This window comes from Girardinichthys multiradiatus, chromosome 2, assembly GCF_021462225.1.
Source record: "Girardinichthys multiradiatus isolate DD_20200921_A chromosome 2, DD_fGirMul_XY1, whole genome shotgun sequence".
In the NCBI taxonomy this organism is placed as follows: domain Eukaryota; kingdom Metazoa; phylum Chordata; class Actinopteri; order Cyprinodontiformes; family Goodeidae; genus Girardinichthys; species Girardinichthys multiradiatus.
In genome coordinates this window covers 8,499,826-8,519,461 of record NC_061795.1, presented here as the reverse complement: position 1 = coordinate 8,519,461, position 19,636 = coordinate 8,499,826, and the positions used below count along the sequence as shown (strand labels likewise).

Here is a 19,636-nt window from a genome sequence, read left to right as displayed (position 1 = left end):
GGATTTAATCATGGAGAAGGTTGTTCGCTCCAGAACTGCAGGAAAGTCCCAGAAATTTGAATATTTGGATTTGCAATTGAGAGATAACAGTAAAAACTCTTAAAGTGGTTAGAAATCCACACAACTGCTTGAACCAGGACACTTATTGTTTTTCTAAATCTGGTGCCCCAACGTGGCCTTGGCAACTTCTGCTAAGTGGCTATCAAAATATCTCCTGGATGAATCTGATGCAAGTCACAGACTCAATGCAATCTGCTGGGTTTCCTTAGATATAAAACCTTTTAACCAATTTGAATATTATACTGAATCCGACTGCACTGTTTGATAGTTAGGATTAATTAGAATTTATGTTACTGATACCTATTCATTTTTAAGAAACAAGTAGGAATTGAAGCTGCAAGTAGCATTGGGTGGCCCTCACAGCTCAGCGCCGCTCAGCCTAAGTACAGCTCTGCCACAAAGTGTTCAAACTTTGGCTAAAATCTGACCTTCCTGATTGAAGATGCATTCACTTCCTGTTTGGTGGCGAAGGATTAATAAAGACTTCCTGTTGTGCTTTGAAGATGCTATTTAACTGTTATTAGACAGGGTTTGAAACCTGTGGCTAATGTGATATCATTAATACCATGCCAATGTTGGGAGTATGATTATTGATTGAATAATCTTGATCAATAATTATAATTACAAATCATAATCTGACAAAATCAATTTCTTAACCATAAATCCTCATTTACGAATCGAGACCAGAGAGGTTTCTGGTGTTGTAATTGTGGCTCGACGCCTCTGACAATTACAACCGTTAAATACTCTGTAATAGTTAATAACTATTGCCGGAGATGTCACTGTTTAATCGACCGTTTCTGCCGAAACGTGTGGAACTTGAACCTTATTTTGACTGACACATCACCTTTTGCACACAATGAAACACCAAACGCTCTCTCTTTATCTATGTGAATATTTATTAATTTTCACCTACTCAACATGCAAAATTCTACATACACAGGGGTAAACACATCTAAATAAACCAAAATCAACAAAACGGTAGTGGGTATGTATTGAGTCAACCAGCAGTTTATGGCACAACAGAGGAAAAGAGAAGATATGAAAAGGGGGGTGTGGTGATGACTGGTGGGGGTTTGGAGCGCAGCTTAGAGTGTCTTTTATGATCTTCTGATCATAAAACTTCCCCCCTTTACTCCTGAAACAAAGGATTGATAACTTTTGGCGGCAAGCTAGCACAGTGAGATTGAAGACAAAGGTAAAATGGAGAATTTTACCATGAGGTCGTTTTAACAGTCCAGTTTTGCAACGCACCTGCGTTCAGATAGTAAACACAGACAGCTCTGGGGAACACGGCGGATCCCGATATCACATAACACATCAAAGTTTCAAACAAGCAAGGTTACATGCACATATTATTCAGAACACATGAGATCCTAACCAGCGATTCTGATCGCTTCTACAACCTCTGACCCTGCCCAGGACTTGAATAAAGAAATTTAAAAAAAGAAATGGATTTTACTTGTGTCGTCTTCTTCCTGAGCGAGGGAATTCGAGCGAGGAAACGTGGGGTTGAGTTAATTGTGCGTCCACAATTAACTTCAGGGGAACAGTCAGTCTTTGTCCTTTGGTCTTCTTGACAAAAAGGAAAAATATGATCTGACCATCAAAGTCGACTTGAAAATGAAACACGGTAGAGGTTCGTCTCTCCGAAACTCCGTGTCTCCAGTTACGTGTTAACTCACGTCTTCGATCGGCAAAAGTGAAATCTCTGGCCTTCCTAGTCCAAAAACTTCAGTTATGAATAGTTTGTTGTCCAACGAGAGAGAATGAATGAAACTCTGGACAGAGTTCTTCTCTTAAAGTGACGCGCTTCAATCACCAGATCGGTTTCCAGCTGAAGGCAGTGTTTCAAACATGAGCGCCTCCTATATAGCATCCTGTGACGTCAGACTGGGGACGCCCAGTCATATCAGTCGCAATGCTTGATGGGATATGTAGGAGCGTGCTGTCCTGGGTACAAAATGGCCGATGCCATTGGAGGGGCACAGTGACGTCCAACAACGGGCAGATAATCCAATACTCAGCAAACAAGTGGTCCAACATTCCCCCCTAGGTTCAAAGGGTGAGATGAATCGCAGTCTTTGAAGCTACTGGGACCATTCTGTCCTTTGCTGAGCAATCAGTGATCCGTGGCGAAGCAGAACAAACAAAATTGTCTCTGTGTTACTCAAAACCTACGACTGGGCAGGATAGAGGTTAGCCTGGGCAGGACTAACTCTGACTAAACTCATCCCTTTCTACATTGTTCAATGAGACAAAATACAGGACAATACATTCACATCATCATTACATTCTTTGGTCATCAGCTTTGGTAATCCTGAGACAAAATGAAACAATAACAGATATCGTACATATATATGTATATATAAGAATAAAAGGAACAAACAAAATCATGGTTCATAGCTTATTCATCCAACTTCTATTAGGCACTGGACCCTGGCTGTGTCGTTGGCAAAGGCGGTGCTATGAACCGTGAGGGAATGAATGTGAGGGCATCAATCCTGACCTGTAAACGCTTAACCTGCTGGTATGCGGTGTGTAATCTAAAACGAATGGTTAAAACAGGTTTAGGCTTAAACCATTGGCTCTTCCGGATGATGATGGGTTTTAATAGGACTCCTGTCTCTAAACTATCTAGATGTGGAAAGAGGGAGAAAAGAATAAACGAATTGCAGTATTTAGGCTATAAGCCAGGTGTGTTTGTGGAGGTTGCAAGGTGTCTGTCGTGGTGGACTTAGGATTTCTCTACTAAGTTCAGCAGAACTAGGTCAATGGGTATCTGTGCCTCGGTGGGACTGTCTATAGATGAACCAACCTCCTTTAACACGATTTTGTATGAAATCTCGGGCAGCATGGGTGTGTCCATTACATCATTCTTAAACACTTTTGTGAGGTCTGCTGTGCATACAGTGTTATGGAAAATTATCGTGTCAACTTACAGCTTAAGACTGTGTCCTAGGAGGTAGTTATATGTTTAACTGTTTCTGTTGAAGAAAGTTGTTAGTGATTAGTGCATGTTAGTGTGAGTTAATGAAACATGCACCTATTTAACTAGTCCTACGCACTGGCCTCTCCTTTCCCGGACATTGAGACAAGCTCTGTTCTTGGGGAGGAGAGTTCGATGTAGGACTTCATCTGGTTCAGCTAAAGAGCAGCAGCTGGGATGATGGTGTCAACCTTTTCTGACAAGCATCCAACCCACTTGATGAAGCTGCATGTCGCAGTTAGGAGGAATTTGTTACCTCCTGTTAATTTTGGAGCTGGTTCGACCCAGTTGGTCTGAAGGTGGAACCAAAGTAATGTAACCCCCCTTCGCTGAAGCGGAGGTTTACTGGTTGGCTGGGATGGCTGAAACTGGCGGCAGGTTAAACATCCTTTGATGTAGACCTGGGTGTCATGAGACCTTGGAGGCCAGTGCGCCATCTGCTGGAGGGTGTGGAGTGTGGCTTTGTAGCTCCTATGGCACCTAACAGGAGAGTAATGGGCGTCGGATAACGTGACCCCCCTTTGGTCTGTTGGAACAATGTCCACAGCATGGGAGAGCTGTTTGATGCCAATCTGCACACTGGCTGTCTTGAGGAGAGGGCGGAGTCCGTCTACTAAAAGGAGTGTGAGGCTGTGTTGTGCCTCAGTTACAAAGGGGTCTTTTTGGCACAAACGGTCATACAGCTCTCTAATGGTTGATGGATGTCCCAGCCAGAATGCTAGTAGCACTTCTGGTATGAACATGGTTTCCAGGTGTACATCTTCCACCACTTTGGGGTTGTAAGTGTCCACACCTGGGTTCTTTAAAGAGCCAAGCAATGCATGACCGCCTCTGGCAGGAGTTTCCTGGATGGCTGGGTGCAGCTGTGTCTCGGAGGTGCACATGACCGGCTCTGATGAGGGCCTGAGAGGTCCTTCGGGCTTCTCTAAGCTGCTGACCTGATTGGTCACAACGACACGTTCGCTGCGTGCACCCCGTGGGTTTTGCACCTCCGCCTGGACCCAGAGTTGGTCCTGGTGGCCGTCAATGAGTGGGGCCAGCCTGTCCAGCAGGTCCTGGCCACCAAGACAAAGGTCTTTGTTTAATGTGCACCTATAGATGGGGTGCACCAGAGCCGTGTCTTCGGGTGTAATGTCCAGCTCCACCCAATTAGTGATGCATGATCGGTTTTGGGTGCAGCTGGTGATACTTACATCACGAAATTCAGCCTGAAGTGGTTTACTGAGGGAGAGCATGGCTCTACTCTCCTCCTCAAACGAGACCGAGAACCACAGGCTGATCTCTGATCCTGTTTTAAAATGGAACCTCAGTTTGACCTGTCCCCCTATACTAGTGAGATAGTATAGGTGACCTATATGTTCATTATGGTTCAGTTTACCTAAGAACCTTGGAGCAATGATTTGTGGTGTTTCTCCTGGAGAAGTCCCAAGGGGTTCTTGGAGTTTCCCAGGTTTGTCTCCCCATCCGATCAGGTAGACTCTGATGGCTATGGAGACTGGGTCCACGCCTAGTCATGCTGACGGGAAGTTTGGGTCTGGTTTAACTAGGTCCGCTTCCTGTTTCAAGGGTTGTGGGGGCATGGTGGCCTGACGCACTGCTTCCATCACCATCTTACGCAGGGCCTCCTCCATCTCTTTCCCCATAATCCCTTCTGCATGTGGGTTCCACCCTCTTCCATCAGGTTTACCTTTAGGCTTCACGTGATGGTCAGGTCGTCTGTTTGACCGGAAATGGTCCGGCAACTTTGACTGTGGTTGGTATTCAGTACCACCCCCCCAGTCCAGCTGACCAAACCTATGTTGTTCCCTGAACCTGTTCTTCGCATAGGTTCTGGTTGAAGGCCTTTCCTTACCTTCAAATGCATGGCTGGTTCTTTCAGTCTGGACCTGTAAAACCCTAGCTTCGCTCTCCGATCCCTTGGTCGGGCGAGCACGTGTTTCCCACGCCATCTGAGCATATTTGCGGATCTCTTGCATGCTCATGGCCTTGGTCCTGCAATACATAGTAACTTCGTATCGCACACTTTCATGAAGGTTGTGGAGGAACAGGGATTTAAAAGCATGTTCCTCCTCAATGCCTGGCGCATTGCGTCCTTGGAAGTAAACGGCTCTCAAGCGCCGGTAATACTCCCTGGGTGCTTCGCTTTTCTTTTGCTGGATCGTGAAAGCCCCAAGTGTGGCTGAGGCCCGGTCCGTGTACACAGAATATTCTTCCCTTAAAGCTTCGCAAAGGGTTGAATAACGGTCTCGGACTGCGGGTGTCAGGCTCTCCATGAAAACATGGACGCTCCTGGACGTTGTCTTCCAGATGAGCTTCAGTTTCTCCCGTGCTGATGGGCAGTACAAATCTAGAAGACAGCGTTCCACTTCCCTAAGGTAATCATCAATGTTTGATTCTGCCTTATTAGGGTCGAAACGCTCTATGTCTTTAGCAAGGGACTCAAGCTGGCGGGTGCGCAATCCACTTTCAGGGATTGGTCCCGGCCCATCTGAGTCATCATCGGAGAGTTCACTCCGGTTGCACTCAGAGGGTATCGGTGCATCACGCCTCATCCTCGGAGGAGGCAGTGGAGGCTGCTCCCGGTATAACTGTGGGCCCTGTGCTTCCCGGACTCGGGTCCTGGGCAGCGGTTGAGGGCGGTAGGAGCTACCTGAATCCCAGGGGCGGCACTCCTGTCGCCGTGGCGGAGGTGAGGGATCGTAGAGGACCGTACTGCGAGTCACGTTTGACGGCTGCTCGCATCTGAACCGTGAACTATTTACACCTGCTGGGTCCCCAGCTAGGTACCATTCATGGCTGCTGATTGCAGTGGGGCGGGGCACCGCACCACTGAACCTATTCTGACTACTTATCCCCGTTCTTATCTCGGTGGATGTCTGGGGAACCCCATGAGCCTGGAAAGGTAATCTCTGGAGAGCAGCTTCTACATCCTCCAGATCTGACCTGCAAGTTCTCTCAGGGTTTCGCAGGTGTGGCTCACCTCCAAAGGTTTCAACCTGTGAGGTGGGTTTCGGTTCGTCCCCCCATTCTTCCAGGGGGGGCGGGGTGGCATGGCTACCCTCTATTGCTTCTAATCTATTTCCCACTTCTGTTATTTCCCCTCGAAGGACATCCACCGTCTGCAACGTATCATTCAGCTCGAACTGCAGTTTAACGCGCTGGTCAACTTCCAACATTAACCTTCGCTGATACAACAGAGTGAGCTGTCCTAACACATCTGAGACCCGTCTGTCCTTCGGTGGGTTTCTAATGACTTGGAGCAACTCCTGAATCCTGGCTTCACATTGCTCAATGCCATAATCATTGAGGCCTTTACGCTCCTCGGGGGACAGCAGAATCAATGACCCTATCACCTCTTGTGCCTGCATTCCTATGGGGTCCTCCACCATACACACATCTCCAGCTGCAGTCTGGGATGTTCCCTCCATCTTTGGCCCAAAATGCACAATGCAAACACACAAACTGTTTATTTGTGAACCACCACTAAAGAAATTAGCAGCAATTCAACAGGCTAAGCTATTCAGTGATTAAGGATTGCTAAACTTAATTAGCTGCACACAACAGGCTAAGCTGTTCAGTGATTAGGGATGGCTAAACTTAATTAGCTGCACACAACAGGCTAAGCTGTTCAGTGATTAGGATTGCTAAACTTAATTAGCTGCACACAACAGGCTAAGCTGTTCAGTGATTAAGGATTGCTAAACTTAATTAGCTGCACACAACAGGCTAAGCTGTTCAGTGATTAAGGATTGCTAAACTTAATTAGCTGCACACAACAGGCTAAGCTATTCAGCTAGCTGTCTGATTCATACCTGTCTCTTCCAGGTGTATGGGTTTGCTTAAAATGGGCACACAGGTTTGACCGTTCAAACTGTGGCTTACCCAAGTCTATGCTTTAATGGGGTTAATCAAGCAAACATGCAAAAAAAAAAAAAGAAAAAGGGAAAGAATTTTTTTTTTGAAATAACCCAGAAACCAAGTTCAAAATAAAATTTTAAAAATGGGAAACGAAACTAAACATTCAATGCTGTTCTTAGCTTCAAATAAATGTTAGTGTTCTCTAATATGAATCACCTACCTTCCTGTTAAACAACTAAGTTAGTTTTATGAGTCAGGTCAAAACATGCTTCACACACTAAAAAAACCCAGCAAAAATGCTTAACATTTTTCAAAAGTGGTAATGAATGATCTGTAACTTCAACTTTCAACTTTAAGTTATGCCCTTTTGATCATAGGTGATGGAATAATCTGCCTGTGTTAATGAATTGAGTGATTTAAAAAAAAAATCAACGTAGGAAATGCAATTCGCACTAGTGACCACCAGATGGTACTGAGTGCAGGTCTGCGGTTTGGGAAATCCAGCTGCAATCTGTAATCTATTAAATGGCCACCAGATGTAGGTGTTGTTCTCTAACTGACTGGGAGAATGTTGGTCACAATTGTAATTACGCCCAGCGGACACTGGGGGCAGGTCTGCTGCTTATCAGCGCAGGTTTTTACAGCTGCAGCAGCAGGCTGGCGACTGGAAATTAACTTTAACTTTTCCACAAGTTAAACCAACTTTCACCTTGCATCCACAACAAACACCTCTGAAAGCTAATGTTATCCTTTGCAGTAGAACTGAGCACAACCTAATCGAAATCCCCTAATTCACAAACGTTCTGTGCGAAACTCAAGTCTCCCAATAAACGTCTAGTTAACGGAGATCACAACTGTTTGTTCATTCTGTGCAACAGTGATTTGATGTCTGTCTTTTTAAGGCCCACCCAGGGACGCCATATGTTGGGAGTATGATTATTGATTGAATAATCTTGATCAATAATTATAATTACAAATCATAATCTGACAAAATCAATTTCTTAACCATAAATCCTCATTTACGAATCGAGACCAGAGAGGTTTCTGGTGTTGTAATTGTGGCTCGACGCCTCTGACAATTACAACCGTTAAATACTCCGTAATAGTTAATAACTATTGCCGGAGATGTCACTGTTTAATCGACCGTTTCTGCCGAAACGTGTGGAACTTGAACCTTATTTTGACTGACACATCACTTTTTGCACACAATGAAACACCAAACGCTCTCTCTTTATCTATGTGAATATTTATTAATTTTCACCTACTCAACATGCAAAATTCTACATACACAGGGGTAAACACATCTAAATAAACCAAAATCAACAAAACGGTAGTGGGTATGTATTGAGTCAACCAGCAGTTTATGGCACAACAGAGGAAAGGAGAAGATATGAAAAGGGGGGTGTGGTGATGACTGGTGGGGGTTTGGAGCGCAGCTTAGAGTGTCTTTTATGATCTTCTGATCATAAAACTTCCCCCCTTTACTCCTGAAACAAAGGATTGATAACTTTTGGCGGCAAGCTAGCACAGTGAGATTGAAGACAAAGGTAAAATGGAGAATTTTACCATGAGGTCGTTTTAACAGTCCAGTTTTGCAACGCACCTGCGTTCAGATAGTAAACACAGACAGCTCTGGGGAACACAGCGGATCCCGATATCACATAACACATCAAAGTTTCAAACAAGCAAGGTTACATGCACATATTATTCAGAACACATGAGATCCTAACCAGCGATTCTGATTGCTTCTACAACCTCTGACCCTGCCCAGGACTTGAATAAAGAAATTTAAAAAAAGAAATGGATTTTACTTGTGTCGTCTTCTTCCTGAGCGAGGGAATTCGAGCGAGGAATCGTGGGGTTGAGTTAATTGTGCGTCCACAATTAACTTCAGGGGAACAGTCAGTCTTTGTCCTTTGGTCTTCTTGACAAAAAGGAAAAATATGATCTGACCATCAAAGTCGACTTGAAAATGAAACACGGTAGTGGTTCGTCTCTCCGAAACTCCGTGTCTCCAGTTACGTGTTAACTCACGTCTTCGATCGGCAAAAGTGAAATCTCTGGCCTTCCTAGTACAAAAACTTCAGTTATGAATAGTTTGTTGTCCAACGAGAGAGAATGAATGAAACTCTGGACAGAGTTCTTCTCTTAAAGTGACGCGCTTCAATCACCAGATCGGTTTCCAGCTGAAGGCAGTGTTTCAAACATGAGCGCCTCCTATATAGCATCCTGTGACGTCAGACTGGGGACGCCCAGTCATATCAGTCGCAATGCTTGATGGGATATGTAGGAGCGGGCTGTCCTGGGTACAAAATGGCCGATGCCATTGGAGGGGCACAGTGACGTCCAACAACGGGCAGATAATCCAATACTCAGCAAACAAGTGGTCCAACACCAATATAGTGAGCAGTCCTCACCAATGAAGCACACAAAATTTGGTGTGGATCCGATGTTGTATGAGGAAGAGTATTTTTAATTTACTAGGTGGCGCTGTTGATCTAAATTATAATATAATCCAACTGAGCTCTTTGGGGGTTGACAATGATTATCCATATTCAGTTTGGAGTAAATCAGACAATGCATTTCTGACTTGGAGCCAAATGTATGCAAACAGAGAGATATACAAATTTGCCACGCCCACACTGTCTGGCCAACAGTAACTGCAACCAAAGGACTCTACATCACCTAGTTATTTGTGATGAAACCTGTAAGAGTTAGAGTGTCAAAGAAGGACATCTACAAGTTCATAATGGGTGGGGCCATTTAAATATTCTAGGGGGTGCTGTAGATCTAAATTCCAATGTAGTCCAATAGAGCAGTTTGTAGGTGACCAAATATGATTCATCTCCAGTTTGAAGCAGATCAAATCATGCATGTGTGATTTAGAGCCAAGCGTATGTCAATAGAGAGACATTGAAATTCGGCACCCCTCCACACCCATACTGTCTGGTCAATAGTCACTGTTCAGAGAAGTACTCAACATCACCTTGTTCTCTGTGATGTAACATGTAAGGGTCAGAGTGTAGAACAAGGACATTCACCTGTGAAACATGTGACTTCCTGTTCTAAATGGGCGGGGCTAAGATGATGTCATCAATTGACCATGCCAACTTGTTCAGCAATTGTCCATGATGATGCACGCCAAATTTGGTGTTGATCCAATGATGTATGAGGGAAATAAAGCGTTTAAAGATTCCTAGAGGTCAACCATATTCAGTTTGGAGTAAATCGTACCATGCGTGTGCAATTTGGAGGAAAACGTATGCAAATGCAAGACATCATAATTTGCCACGCCCACAGAGTCCAGCCAACAGTAAGTGTTCCCAGTAGGATTAAACATCACCTTGCTCTGTGTGATCACACTGTGCTTGAAACTCCAGAGTGTAACAGAAGGACACCAACCGGAAGAATAGGGGACTTCCTGTTGTAGGTGTGCAGGGCTCAACTGATCTCAGCCAATGAGCATGTTGGTCTGAGATGAGGCACAGAACGTTTAGTGCTGCTGTGAGCTTGTGTGTTGAAGTTATTACAGTTTCATCTTTTACGGCGAGTAGTCAGAATTTGAGGCTTGGCCAAGCTTTTATTCCCCCATGCCTTATGTGCATATTGAAAAAATATGAAGAAATAGCTCAAACTCCCTAGGAGTTTGTTAAAGTACGACATGGATGAAAAGTCAAAAACAGCCAAAATGACCCTTTGACCCAAAATGGTCGACTTCCTGTTGGTTTTAGGGCATACTTCCAGGAGACTTTTTTTCATGATGTACCAAATTTCAAATCTCTAGGACTTACCAATTGGCCTATCTCACTTTAGTGGGAGCTATAGAGCCATTAGGCCACGCCCACTTTCAATTCCATTAAAATACTTAAATGTCATATGGGAGACATCTTCAGTTAAGTTTGGTGATGTTTTGAATATGTTAAGGCCTCCAAAAAGCCAATTCATTTGCTAGGAGAATAATAATAAACACTTCAATTACAATAGACCCTCGCAGCGCTTAGCTGCTCGGGCGTAAATAGAGACTGCAAGGTAGGGCAGGTGGTAGCACTGTTACCTTGCAGGAATGAGATCCTGGGTTTGAATCCTGGCCTGGGGTCTTTCTGCATTTAGTGTGCATGTTCTCCCAATGGATGTGTGGGTTTTCTTTAGATTCTCCAGCTTCCTCCAACAGTCTAGAAACATGACTGTTAGGTTAACAGGTCTTGCAAAACTGCCCCTAGGTATGAGTGTCTGCATGAAGACATTGACACAATTATCAAGTCAAATTATTGAGTCAAATAATTAAATCATTAGCAGAGCTCAGTAGAACTTGAATGCATGCTGAGGAGCTAATTCAACTATCTGATTCATGTGTGTTTGACCCAGAAACACATTTCAAGGTTACAAGCCTCAGTTTGACTACCTTGATATTGTAGATTTAGGTAAAACCTTTCTACAACCTCTGCCACCATTACATAACATAATTTGTCTTTTCCATTACTTTTACTAGAGTCCGAAACGCATTGTGAATACTGTGGAAGAAAAAGATATCCGACATTAATACTGGTGTATGGCCAATAACTGATATTTACAGGAATGATATATAATTCCCTACTTTTTCCACAATGAAAAAATGACCTCACCCCTGACATTGCTTAACTGCTTCAGTTAAACATCCCACAATCCTGTGGTGCATCACTATCACATGTAGGGCTGTTGAAAACAATTTTTTTAGTAATCGAGTATTCAAGTAAATAAGTGATTATTGCATTCGAAGCTTCAATTACTTGATTTATTTCTGTATACATGTGAGGATCAAGGTTGCATTAACAAGAATTTAAAAGAATCTAAATCTTGCATATTGTTTTTACAGATTACAAAAGTAAATGTGATCATTGTAATATTAGCAATTAGGTAAGTTAATAGGTTTGAGTTTAGAAATTTGGCTACAAAGAACTGAATTTTGTTGAGTTATTGTAAATATCAAATGTTTATTCATGTTTTAATTAAGACTATATTATTATTATTCCGGTCCAGTGTTTGCAAAAATTTAATTTTGACTGTGAGCTGTAAACAAATACTACACTTATAGAAAATAAAGGCGAATGACAGCTTCCAAAGCAGAAGTTTGGTGCCAGTCATAAAAAGGAAAACCATGCTAATGACTAAAACAATTTTTTTACTAGCAATATTCACTATTACATAAATGAACGCTGAAGCACATCAACAAATAAACGGTTTTTAGCTCAAGCCGTTCATCTGTTGCTGTGCTTTTATCTTCAATTATGTCGGACACTAGCAGTAGTGCTTCGTGTTCTTTTCTTCTTGCAAGATAGTCACTACAAATAATGTAATTACTCTTCTTAATCAGCGAGTACATAACGTTTGCCTAAATGTATTTCCTTGTACATGTATAACATGCCAGATGCTGCACTAACGATCACAGATTGCAAAGGGAAAATAAACATCACCTGATGGGAGCTACGTAGCTCCCAACAAGTGAGTCCAATGTATATGCCAGATGTTTCCTGCTGAGGTGTTGCAGCATCGAGGATGCGCTGTTATGAAATGCCAAATCTATCTTGCAGTGCAAGAACTGCACTGTTTTCTTTTCTGTTTAGTTTAAAGTGACCCCACACTTTCTTAGCGGCGAGTCTTTTCCCTCGCTGCTGGTATCCCTTAGCGTCCATGCGTCAGCTCTGGTCAACAGCTCATTGGCGGAAGTCAGAGAATTGCGCAACACAAATATCTATCCAGGCAGAACACATTAAGAATAGTAAAAGATAATTTAACGAAGCCTCAATGCAGATAATTTGCCTTGAGGAATTTTATAAATTGGGGTACTCAAGTTATTTGAGAAATTGTTTCAGCCCTAACATATACACATATACACAAATAAACATCGGTTATTAATATCAGCCCAGTTTTATTTATGGAACTGATAGGATATTTAAGAATTGACTAACATCGGCCGATACCAATGTTAATGCCGATATATTACGCATCTCTAATACAAATAGTTCTTGCATGTACAGGGGTTGGACAACGAAACTGAAACACCTGGTTTTAGACCACAATAATTTATTAGTATGGTGTAGGGCCTCCTTTTGCGGCCAATACAATGTCAATTCGTCTTGGGAATAACATATACAAGTCTTGCACAGTGGTCAGAAGGATTTTAAGCCATTCTTCTTGCAGGATAGTGGCCAGGTCACTACGTGATACTGGTGGAGGAAAACGTTTCCTGACTCGCTCCTCCAAAACACCCCAAAGTGGCTCAATAATATTTAGATCTGGTGACTGTGCAGGCCATGGGAAATGTTCAACTTCACTTTCATGTTCATCAAACCAATCTTTCACTAGTCTTGCTGTGTGTATTGGTGCACCACCTTCAGGATACAATGATTGAACCATTGGATGTACATGGTCCTCAAGAATGGTTCGGTAGTCCTTGGCAGTGATGCGCCCATCTAGCACAAGTAATGGGCCAAGGGAATGCAATGATATGGCAGCCCAAACCATCACTGATCCACCCCCATGCTTCACTTTGGGCATGCAACAGTCTGGGTGGTACGCTTCTTTGGGGCTTCTCCACACTGTAACTCTCCCAGATGTGGGGAAATCAGTAAAGGTGGACTCATCAGAGAACAATACATGTTTCACATTGTCCACAGCCCAAGATTTGCGCTCCTTGCACCATTGAAACCAACGTTTGGCATTGGCATGAGTGACCAAAGGTTTGGCTATAGCAGCCCGGCCATGTATATTGACCCTGTGGAGCTCTCAACGCACAGTTCTGGTGGAAACAGGAGAGTTGAGGTGCACATTTAATTCTGCCGTGATTTGGGCAGCCATGGTTTTATGTTTTTTGGATATAATCCGGGTTAGCACCCGAACTTCCCTTTCAGACAGCTTCCTCTTGCGTCCACAGTTAATCCTGTTGGATGTGGTTCGTCCTTCTTGGTGGTATGCTGACATTACCCTGGATACCGTGGCTCTTGATACATCACAAAGACTTGCTGTCTTGGTTACAGATGCGCCAGCAAGACGTGCACCAACAATTTGTCCTCTTTTGAACTCTGGTATGTCACCCATAATGTTGTGTGCATTTCAATATTTTGAGCAAAACTGTGCTCTTACCCTGCTAATTGAACCTTCACGCTCTGCTCTTACAGGTGCAATGTGCAATCAATGAAGACTGGCTACCAGGCTGGTCCAATTTAGCCATGTAACCTCCCACACTAAAATGACAGGTGTTTCAGTTTCATTGTCCAACCCCTGTACATGTGTGTCCTCCATCCACTTACCTGACAGGCATTATATAGCAGCTGGTGCTCAAACTTGCGGATGCCTAGTATTTGCTGGAACATCTCATACAGCTGCTCCTTACTGAGGATGAGTTCTGACACAGCACTCAGGTGTGCCCGCTGTGGTTGGCGACGCAGGTCTTCCTCCCCACGGTAGATGGCATCATACTTGGTAATCCAGGAGCTCAGCACGGTCTCTTTACTCAGGCCATCAATCTCCGGAAGGCTGCGGACCCGTCGCTCAATGTTTTTCTTAAAAACCTCACGAAAGTCATTGGCCGAGCACCCACCACTTTGAACCATTCGGGAAACTCGCTCACTCTTTAAGAAGCCCTGTTTAAGAGGGAGAGAAAAACATTTACAACACTGGGTTGATTCAGTTACTCATTTGTTTATATCATATGCTCAACTCAAATATCTTAAACATGTCAACACTATTTTACTAAAGGTATGCATCATGTAATTTTAATAGGAAAATTGTATAATTTTATAACCTAGCATTGAGTTTGTGATGATGCATTCATGAAGCTCGCCTATCAAAAGAATGAGCGTCACAGTGACCTGTTAGCAAATCTCACTAGGCTAAATGTTAAGCTTTTGAAATGTGTTTATTAGGGATTATTACTGAGATGAGGGTATCTACCAACATGACTACTAATCAGAAGAAAGTATGTCACTGGCAAAAGCGCATACATGGACTGTGATTTGTAGTGCGCACTTCTGTGAGGAGGGTCATGACAGAAGTGACCTAAATAAACACAAGATGGTTTCAGAAAAAAGAAAGAATAGGGTTGAAATCCACTGCAGTACCAGCATTATACAGCAGAGGCAGTGAGGGGAGAGAACAATACAGACAGGGAGAAGCAACAGCAGAAAGCAGAACAGCAGTAGCTGCAGAAACTCTGGAGCTTCATGCGGGTCAGTAACTCTTAAAGTGGATGTAGCGAGGTTGTTGCTTTTTGCTTTAAAGAACGTTTGATGACAAAATATTTTCTTGAGTAAACTGAATGGTATAAAATGTGTAAGTAGGGTGTATATTTAGTAATAGAAAAACTGGAATCAAAAGCAAGTGGACTTCTTGCAATTCTTAAGATGTTTCAACCTCTTCCAGAGGTCTTCTTTAGTCTGAGGTCTTAATGGGGAGCAGCCAGGTTTTTAAGCTCCTGGGTTTAAATTCACATGCAAATCTGTGCAGCTCATTCCACGGCAGAACTGAAAAAGGATTCTGGAAGAAGTTGAAATGTCTTAAAATTTATGAATCCAGTTGCTTTTGATTCAGTTTTCTCGACAAGTCAATTTATTGCCATGCGCCTTCCAAGACCATGCATTTTATTCCAGGATATTTCTGTGATGAAAACCCAATATCTCACCTCTAATTTTATCTATTTTTAAAGTAGCTTTTGAAGCTGTTATACTACAGAAGAAAATGTCAATAATAAATACTTATTTCCAGAAGAGGCAAGAAGACAGTGTGACTTTACAAGCACGGAGGTAGGAAGCGGCAGGTGGATTACATCGTGTGTAGCTCTCCCTTAACCACAATGGACCGGCACAGCGTCCCCATTACTGCGGCAGCCGCACCGATCCGTCTGTCAATCTCCCGCTCCATTCTCCCCTCCCTCATAAACAAGACCCCAAGATACTTGAACTCCTCTTGAGACAGGAACTCCCCTCCAACCTGAAGAGGACAAGCCACCCTTTTCTGGTCGTGGACCATGGCCTCGGACTTGGAGGAGCAGATCCGGCAATGCGGACCAAACTCCTGCTCTGCTTGTACAGAGACCGGACGGCCCCAAATATAGGGCCCCCAACTCCATCCTCCTGGAGCACCCCCCACAGGGCACCATAAGGGACACAGTCGAATGCCTTCTCCAGATCCACAAAACACATGTGGACTGGTTGGGCAAACTCCCATGAATCCTCGAGTACCCTGTAGAGGGTATAGAGCTGGTCCAGTGTTCCACGGCCGGGACAAAAACCACACTGCTCCTCCTGAATCCAAGGTTCGACTATCAGCCGGACTATTCTCTCAAATACCTTGGCGTAGGCCTTACCAGGAAGGCTGAGGAGTGTGATCCCCCTATAGTTGGAACACACCCTCCGGCCACCTTCTTATGAAGGAGGACCACCATCCCGGTCTGCCAGTCCAAAGGCACTGTCCCCGACCTCCACGCAATGTTGAAGAGGCGTGTCAACCATGACAGCCCCACGACATCCAGAGACTTGAGGTACTCTCATCCATCCCCGAAGCCTTGCCACCTTGGGGCTTTTTAACCACCTCGTTGACTCCACCGCCCGACAATGTCCCCAGTCGTGGTCAGCAGTCTCCCATCCCCACTGTAAACAGTTTTGGCAAAGCACTGCTTCCCCCTCATGAGGCACCGGACAGTTTGCCAGAATCGCTTCGAGGCCAACCGGTAGTCCTTCTCCATGGCCTCACCGAACTCCTCCCAGGCCCGGGTTTTTGACTCTGCCACAGCCCGGGCCTCAACATGCTTGGCCTCACGGTACCCGTCAGCCGTCTCAGGAGTCCCACAAGTCAACCACCGCCGATAGGACTCCTTCTTCAGTTTGACAGCGTCCCTTACTGCCAGTGTCCACCACCGGGTTCGGGGATTGCCGCCTCGACAGGCACCGGAGACCTTACGGCCACAGCTCCGAGCGGCCGCTTCGACAATAGATGTGGAGAACATGGTCCACTCGGACTCTGTGTCTCCAACATCCCCTGGAATCTGGTCAAAGCTCTCCCGGAGGTGGGACTTGAATACATCCCTGGCCGAGGGCTCTGCCAGACGTTCCCAACAGACCCTCACTATGCACTTGAGCCTGCCAAGTCTGTCCGGCTTTCTCCTCTTCCAGCGGATCCAACTCAACACCAGGTGGTGATCAGTGGACAGCTCAGCCCCTCTGTTCACCCGAGTGTCCAAAACATGCGGCCGAAGGTCTGACGGTACGACAACAAACTCTATCATCAACCTCCTGCCTCGGGAGTCCTGGTGCCAATGCACTGATGGACACCCTTATGCTTGAACATGGTGTTCATTATGGACAATCTGTAACTAGCACAGAAATCCAATAACGAAACACCACTCGGATTCAGATCGGGGAGGCCATTCCTCCCGATCACGCCTCTCCAGGTGTCACTGTCGTTTCCCACGTGGGTGTTGAAGTCTCCTAGCAGAATAATGGAGTCCCCGGGAGGGGCACTATCCAGCACCCCCGACAGGGATGTCAAGAAGGCCGGGTACTCCGCACTACCGCCCAGCCTGTAGGCCGAAACGACAGTCAGAGACCTGTCCCCAACCCGAAGGCGCAGGGATGCGACCCTCTCATCCACTGGGCTAAACCCAAACACGAGACGGCTGAGCTGGGGGGCAACAAGCAAACCCAACCCAGAGTAGAAGAGAGTCCAGCCCCTCTCGAGGAAATGGGTCCTAGAGCCCAGACTGTGCATGGAGGTGAGCCCGACTATTTCTAGTCCATATCTCTCGACCTCCCACACAAGCCCAGGCTCCTTCCTTCGCGTCTCGCGTTTGGGCTTGGCCCGGCCTGGTCCCGCGGGGAGCAACACAGCCACCAGGCGCTCTCTGACGGGCCCTGACCCCTGGCCCTGACCCCGGGCAACGTCAGGTGCCTCGATCATGTAGTCCTCATGAGGGTGTCTTGAATAGCTCTTTCAGTCTGACCCGTCACCTATAGCCTGTTTGCCATGGGAGACCCTACCAGGGGCAGTTAAGCCCCAGACAACATAGCCTCTAGGATCATTTGGGCACTCAAACCCCTCCACCATGTTAAGGTGGTGCTTCAAGGAGGGGTTAAAATGTTCTACATTGTTTGCTATACATTGTTAATATGTTTTGTTTTGTTAATAAATGTTTCTTTTTGTTTAAATTGAGACTTGTGTAACATTTGTTATCATTGTGTCATTTCTATCATATAAATGGAGGTAGAAAAAGGAATATTGGCCTCAAGAATCAGCCCAAAAAAACTCTGCAGCACATATTGGGTATCAGCTAGACTGATACCTGACTGATGTCAAAATAATCGGTATTGGTCTTGAAAAAAACTGTATCGGTCAATCTCAACAGGGCACTGCAGGTGTTTGCAACCATTTAAGTCTAAAGAGCCATTTTTGCCCTCAGTCTAGCTAAATAAATCTAATTTAGAGCCGCTAATGTTACATTACCTGTTACAAATGGACAACCTATGATTTTTGGATAAACATCTACTATGGGATATTTGAACCACCACCTAATCTCTCTTTTTAACTTTTAATAAAGAAAAGCATAACACGGGGATGGAAACATTTTTTTCTATGGGATGTTATTTGTGGGGAATGGTGTAAAAAAAACATGGTTTACAACATGATGACAATATTACTGGTACTGGTATATTATGTTGTAGAAATTCAATGCAGTTCCTATACTATAGTGGAATGACTGTTTTCTGAAGTAATAGGTTAAGACTAGTTCTTGTAGGTCTAAGCAGCCAACAAGATGGTGTATTGGTCAGGATACAGGGAGGAGGACAAAGAGGCTTTCATTCAATTAGCTATTGAAGTCAGCGGGTTTATTTTACATCAATGCTCAGTGTTGCCAATAGTCTCCAATAACAAATAAATTGCCATTAGACCAAATGTATTATAGCAACAGAGGTTTAAACCAAATAAACTCTAATATATCTAATAAGATAAACTAGACATCCATCTGTGGATATACATTTCCACAACATAAATATAACTCAAACTATGCAAATATCACATCGCTTACTTTAGACAACACAATAACTCAAATCGAGCACAGTTTCAGTGAAATACTATGAGCAGAGACGTTTTCTATTAAAGCAAATCGTTACCATATTTCAGATGAAAAAGCATTTTCAGAAATGCTTTTTTCATTTTAAGAATGTGGCTGCATTGTTTGACTCATAAATGAAACTAGTTATCAATAATCCTATTTGCATTTTAATTTTCTTCTTCAAGACTGCTCATTCTTTCACTTAATTAAAATGAAAAAGAAAAAGACATTTGAGATTTATTTTTCAAAATGTACCCAAGAAAATAGATACCAAAATTCAATTTGAAATGTAAAATTTGAAAATGAAAAAGCATTTCCAGAAATGCTTTTTCATTTTAAGAATGTGGCTGCATTATTTGACCCATAAATAAAATTAGTAATCAATCATCCTATTTGCATTTTCTTCTTCACGACTGCACATTTTATGCCATAATCAAAAAGAAAAGAAAACAAAGCAGACATTGCTTTTTTGTTTTCGTGGTCTGCCCGCAAAGTACTGCCCAGAACTCGAAAACGAAAAAGCATTTCGAGCGGCGGGCGCAGCAGAGTGACGTCAGCAGCCGCTCTTCCTCAGCTCCCTGCTGACCGAGCTACCCATCTTGTTCGGTAGGGGGCGCTGTGCACGTCTGCAATGCATTACATTGCCG

General features: G+C 44.1%; 1 protein-coding gene across 1 annotated transcript in view; it reads right to left on the bottom strand.

Moving 5' to 3' along the window:
• Window positions 1-19,636, bottom strand: part of cadps2 (Ca++-dependent secretion activator 2) — a 347,960-nt gene that overhangs the window by 269,613 nt on the left and 58,711 nt on the right. Inside the window, exon 3 of the mRNA XM_047345888.1 lies at window positions 14,194-14,526. Within this exon, the coding sequence (XP_047201844.1) occupies window positions 14,194-14,526 (333 nt within the window). The remainder of the gene's footprint in view (window positions 1-14,193; window positions 14,527-19,636) is intronic.